Source organism: Lactuca virosa, chromosome 3 (genome assembly GCF_052849685.1).
Source record: "Lactuca virosa cultivar CGN04683 chromosome 3, Lactuca_virosa_CGN04683_v6, whole genome shotgun sequence".
NCBI classification, from domain to species: domain Eukaryota; kingdom Viridiplantae; phylum Streptophyta; class Magnoliopsida; order Asterales; family Asteraceae; genus Lactuca; species Lactuca virosa.
In genome coordinates this window covers 71,070,653-71,076,504 of record NC_136428.1, presented here as the reverse complement: position 1 = coordinate 71,076,504, position 5,852 = coordinate 71,070,653, and the positions used below count along the sequence as shown (strand labels likewise).

The following is a 5,852-nucleotide window of genomic DNA, read 5'->3' as shown; positions in this document are numbered from 1 at the left end:
CTTTAAGATTGATTCTGTTAGATTGTTTTTAAATATGTTGATTCTTTGGGATTTTGGGAAATGTTGAAGTTTGTTAGTTTTTTGTGGGTGTTCATATACATAAAGAAGAAAAAGTTATAAGAGATTCTTTGGATTGTATTATATTGTAATAAAAGTTCTTTGGGATTGTTAAAAATGTTAATTCTTTGATTATTTATTAGAATATTTCAGTAATAAAAAAATTAGGATACATGATTATAAATATCAAATATATTAACTATACAGAAAAATTGACTCATATTAGTATATATGGAAAGGAAACAGGTGAAGTAATATCAAATAAAGTAATATCAAATAGATTATATATATATATATATATATATATATATATATATATATATATATAACTATGAGGTTATCTGTATAAACATATTAACTCATATATGGTAAAAAAAATGGTTATTTACATTCTGTTTAAAATATTTTGAACTACAATTCTAATAATTTATGTTTTAAATTTGCTATCTACAGGTCAACGATTATTTAACAAAGAAAATGTTAAGATATATCAATAAATGAAGCATCTTCATCTGGAAATGTATTTAATGCAATTCCCCAACCTAGCTGTATTCCATCAGTCCCGATTGAAAATGATATGATTGACATTCCTTGGGATCCAGCTGATAGAAAAAAGTTTTCACATTATCACCCTAATCAAAGAGGTGAAATAAAGAGAAATTTTTTTATTAGAGGACCTTCTCAACCGCGTGTTCATAAGTTTCCACCAAGGCTGATAGGAAAGAGGACAATATATTTTAATTCGGCTTCGTTTGATGATTATAGAAATTGGTTGGAGTATAGTGTGAAAAAGATGAAGCATTTTGTTTGTGTTGTTATTTATTTAAAGATGGATCAAGTAAAAAGGGTAGGGGTGATGCTTTTGTGACGGAAGGCTTTACTAGGTGGAATAAACCAGAAAGATTTAAAACTCACGAGGGAGATAATGTTAATAGTTCCCATTACATGGCCCTTAAAAATGTGAAGACTTAATGAGACAAAGTCAATCAATTGTTACTGCTCTTCACAAGAAAAATGAGGCTGTTAAGATTGAACATCAAATCCGATTAACTGCTTCCATTGATGCTTGTAGACATTTGTTGAAATGTGCATTGCCTTTTCGCGGTCACAATGAGTCTGAAATGTCTCTTTTTAGAGGGAATTTCTTGGAAACGTTGAATTTGATTCGACAACAAAATGAGAGTGTATGTACAGTGACATTACAAAATGCTCTGGGGACAATCAAATGGTGGCTCCATGTATTCAAAAAGATATTTCTCATTGTTTCGCACAAGAAGTACTTACATCAATTTTTGATGAAATTGGTGATGATATTTTTGCTTTATTAGTTGACGAGTACAACGATATATCCAAAAAAGAACAAATGGTGGTAGTTTTGTGATATGATACATGTGGGATTGTTAAAGAAAGGTTTATTGGACTTGTTCCTGTGAAAGAGACATCGACGTTGTCGCTAAAATCTGCTATTGACTCTTTATTTTCAGAATATGGATTGAGTTTGACGAAGATCAAGGGTCAAGGTTATGATGGAGCAAGAAATATGAGTGGACAGTTTAACGGGTTAAAATCTTTAATCATGAGAAAAAAATGTCTCTTCTTATTATGTTCATTGTTTTGCTCACCAACTTCAACTAGTTGTTGTGGCGGTTGTCAAAAAACATCACGACGTTGGAGACTTTTGATATGGTAGCTGTTCTAATGAATGTTGTGTTTGCTTCTTGTAAACGAACATATATGATGCGCGAAAGTCAAAAAGATAAACCGGAAGAATCCATCGGCCGTGGTGAAATTGAAACCGGAAGTGGATTAAACCAAGAGCTTTCTCTTACTAGAGCCGGAGATACACGATGGAATTCTCATTACAAAACTCTATCGCGTTTGGTTGGTTTGTTTTCATCTATTATTGATGTGCTTGAATATGTTGAAGATGAAGGCCTTAATAGTTTTAGTCAACGTCAAGCAAGTGGTCTTAAAATATATTTTCGATCGTTTGATTTTGTGTTCCATTTACACTTGATGTTGAAATTTTTAGGGATCACAAACATATTGTCACAATCTCTACAAAGAAAGGATCAAGATATCATGAATGCTATAAGTTTGGTGAAATCAACCGCTGCAACGTTAAAAAATATGAGAAATGATGGGTTTTATTCACTTATGTTGGTGTAACATCCCAAGTTCAGGTATACCTTGTAAACATTGACCTTTTAGTACTTGTCCATTTTGGCCCTTTATTGAGAAAAGGTGGTGAATGAGTACGCGGGGCGTATGTGAGTGTATGCTCAGCGTACTCATATGCGTGCATTTGACACGGAAGCCACCTAGTACGCCCAACGTACTAGGCCCAGAGTGAAAACCCTATTTTAGGGTGAGTCCCCTATATAAAGGATATTATGGCCTCATTCCTGGCCACCATTCTCAGACAACAAACCCTCTTGTTCCCTAAACCTTCGTTCTTAGAGCTTGTGAGTGCATTTGAGAGCCTTTGAGAGTCTTTGTGTGTTCTTGAAGTGAAGAAGAAGATTTGGAGAAGAAGGAGTGAGAGTCCAGGCCCTTGGATCTGAGCATATTTGTGTTGTAAGCTTCACATAGAGGTATAAAGCTTCAGGCTTTCTCACTCTTTTGTTTTGTGCATCATAGTAGAGTATTTTAGGGTTTTATCCCAAAAGCTGGAGACTTTATGAGATATTGAGCTCTAGAGACTATGATCAACCCCCTTTGAGTGTAACTAGTGGTGTAATGTCACAAAAATCCAATCTTGGTCGTTGGAATCAAGCCATGCATGAGATATGAGCTTTTTGAGTTAAGAGAGTGAGTGTTTTGTGTGTATGTGACCATATCAGCCATGCAAAGGCTTAAAGTCACTGACTTTATGGAGTAAAAGCTATTAGGGAGTCCAGATCTGTGATATGAGCCAATGTCTTAACTGATTAAGACCAAATGAGTGAGAAGAGTGAAATCGGGACGTACGTTGGGCGTAATCCCAGTACGCGCAACGTAGGGGTCTAGCATCCCCGATGTCTGCATGGCAGCCGAGTACGCCCAGCGTAGACAGTTGGTATGCGCAGCGTACTCCCTGCCGTTGACTTTTTGGTTGTCTTTTAGGGTTTGATCAATTTGTGGACTATTAAGCCCATGGAGGGGTAAATGGTCTTTTACCCTTCTGTGAGTTTGTAGAAGGGTTAGTTTAGCTTCAGTGAGATCCATTATTAATTATGGATAATTATCGTTGTGTTAGGCGGAGGCTAGACCGGTGATTCGAGTTCGAGATTATCCGAGTTCTTACGAAGTGAGTCTTCTCACTATACTTACCTTGAGTGGTAATCTATGTGTGATCGGAGGGTCTTATGGCTATGTACTATGTATTGAGATATCCTGATTATTGTCTTTGTGATATATATGTTGTGTATTATATTGAGTTACCGAGTTGAGGGACCGCAGGGTCCAGCTGAGTTGTGATACCAGAGGGTCCCACTGAGACACATTGACTAGAGGGTCTTATCTGAGTATAGCCATGAGAGGCTAATGAGATATGTGTGGTATTTTGGGGAACTCACTAAGCTTCTTGCTTACCGTGTTCTGTGTTATGTGTTTCAGGTACTTCTCAGGATCACGGGAAGGCGCCGGCTTGATTGTACACACATCGGAGATTGAGTTATGTTTTGAGAGGATCCTGGAGTTGTTATATATACATTTTTTGGATATGTGTTTGATGATTTGATATTGTGACACTTTTAGGATTTTTGGATTGAGAAAAATGTGTTTTTAAATTGAAAATTTCGGTTTGAAAATTTACGTTGTTACAGTTGGACATCACCTCTTTTTGTGAGAATAATGAAATTCAAATGCTGAACATGGAGGATATTTTTGTTAATCTAAGAAATAGAAGACAACATACCAATATATCCAATCACCATTATTACGAGTTTTTTTTGTTTTATCATGGTTTTGGATACGCAATTTCAAGAGTTCGGTGATCGTTTTAGTGAAGTAACTTTCGAATTGCTTATTTGTATGACGGGTTTGAATCCACATGATTCATTTTGTGACTTTGACCCATCAAAGTTACAGAAGTTGGTCGATTTTTATTCACATGATTTTAGCTATAAAGATAGGATGAATATTCTACATGAACTTTCGGTTTACCCTTTTCATATGAAACAAGATGGAAGATTTGCTACTTTGAAGAGTATATCCGACCTTGCTAAAGTGATGGTGGAAACCGATACACATCTTTCCCTTCCATTGATTTATTGGTTAGTGAAGTTGTCATTGGTCTTGCCGGTTGCAACCGCAACTGTGGAGATATGTTTTTCCGCGATGATGCTTGTAAAGTCGGATTTGCGGAATTGAATTTCGGACGAATTTTTAAATGATTATGTAATTTGTGCGGTTGAAAGAAAAGGATTTTCCAAGGTTACAACTGAAAATATAATCAAACGTTTCTTAGCTATGTGTCCCCATAGGTTTCAATTGTAAAATGACATTTAGTTGTAAATTTTAATGTTATTCTACTTTTTATAACTTTGTTTTATTAATTTCCACGGTCAATGGTTGTGCACCCCACTTGACTTTCGGGCTGGATCCGCCACTGGTCTTAAGCTGTTAAGACTTTGTAGAAATAGTTAAAAGTTGAACTTATAGGCTCAGTTAGGCATTCATCATGACTTGGTGGATCACTTTGTTGTGTTGAATAGGCTGCATCAAGAAGAAAAATAACCACCAAAACCCTTCCCCTTGGTGGAAATGACTTGTATTTGGAGGCAGAAACAACATCAGGAAGCAATTAGAACAAGTGTACCCATTAGAACGAAAACTCACATTCCAACATCATTCTCACCTTTGGAATGGTGAGATAAGCTCAGTTTCTACCTGCAACAAACCCAAATCTTTATATTTCAGCTTCATTCTCACCATGCATCACTTCTATTTTTCTTGACAAAATAATTTCCATGCAAAAAAATGTGATAAAACTTTTCAAGTGCCTAAATTTTGAATACGAAATGAAGGAAATATACAAACATACATGTAAACATATGTGATTTTGGTGGGTTTAGGATTTAAAAAAAACAAATACCCTTCTAATAATGGTAGAAGAGCCTGGAGCAGAGAAAACGAAAAATGAACATAAATATTAAAGAATAAGAAACAAAAAAGTATTAAAATAGAAACCGAATATATGAATGAACAAAGTAAACTTAGCTTGAGAAAAATGAAATAGCAAACTTACAATGATATAAATGAGATAATCTTTGATGAAGGGGTGAAGGTGAAGCAAAATTTGAAGTCGTCTTTTTCTGAAAACACTGCACATTGTTTTTTTTCTCATTGATCAAATGGAGATGGTGGTTTAGAGAGAGAGAAGAAGAAAAAGAAGAAGAAAAAAAAAAAAAAAAAGTCGGCGACAAATAAGTGGTGCGATGGCGGTGGCTAGATTCGGGTTTCAAAAGATGGATCTTCATTAAGCAGAGACACAGGTGCGGTTGTGGTTTTGAGAAGAGAAACAGAGGTAGAGAGGGATGGCCGTTGACTTATTCTAGGTTGTAGCGGCGACGTCCGGAGGATGGTGGTATCGGAGGGATGCTAGAAATTGAGGAGAGTGAGGAGAGAGAGAGAGACAAAAGAGATCCATTTGACAACTGCTGATTGTGTGTAGAGGAGGTTAGGTTTTAGTGTTTTCAACATCTAGAGAAGAGTAAAGATACGATGAGGTACACGATTTGATTGTAAGCTTGATAAGATTGTACATTATGTTGTAATGGGTATACCTTTTAAATTCAAGAAAGGCGCAATAT

At 35.7% G+C, this 5,852-nt stretch overlaps 1 protein-coding gene across 1 annotated transcript; it reads left to right on the top strand.

Annotated features, from left to right (window-relative positions):
• The first annotated feature begins 1,028 nt into the window (after positions 1–1,028).
• Positions 1,029–4,410, top strand: LOC145163635 (uncharacterized). Its single transcript, XM_079082449.1, has 5 exons — positions 1,029–1,333; positions 1,468–1,646; positions 1,748–2,023; positions 2,090–2,177; positions 4,161–4,410. The coding sequence occupies exons 1-5, from the start codon at positions 1,029–1,031 to the stop codon at positions 4,408–4,410; spliced, it is 1,098 nt and encodes a 365-aa protein (XP_078938575.1).
• The last annotated feature ends 1,442 nt before the right edge of the window (positions 4,411–5,852 follow it).

What these genes read in the sequence shown, in the direction of transcription:
- LOC145163635 (XM_079082449.1), top strand. Translation starts at nt 1,029, where the DNA reads ATGAGACAAAGTCAATCAATTGTTACTGCTCTTCACAAGAAAAATGAG. An exon ending in TTTAATCATGAGAAAAAAAT is followed by an intron (nt 1,647 to 1,747) that starts GTCTCTTCTTAT and finishes TTGATATGGTAG; the next exon opens with CTGTTCTAATGAATGTTGTG. An exon ending in TAGTCAACGTCAAGCAAGTG is followed by an intron (nt 2,024 to 2,089) that starts GTCTTAAAATAT and finishes TGAAATTTTTAG; the next exon opens with GGATCACAAACATATTGTCA.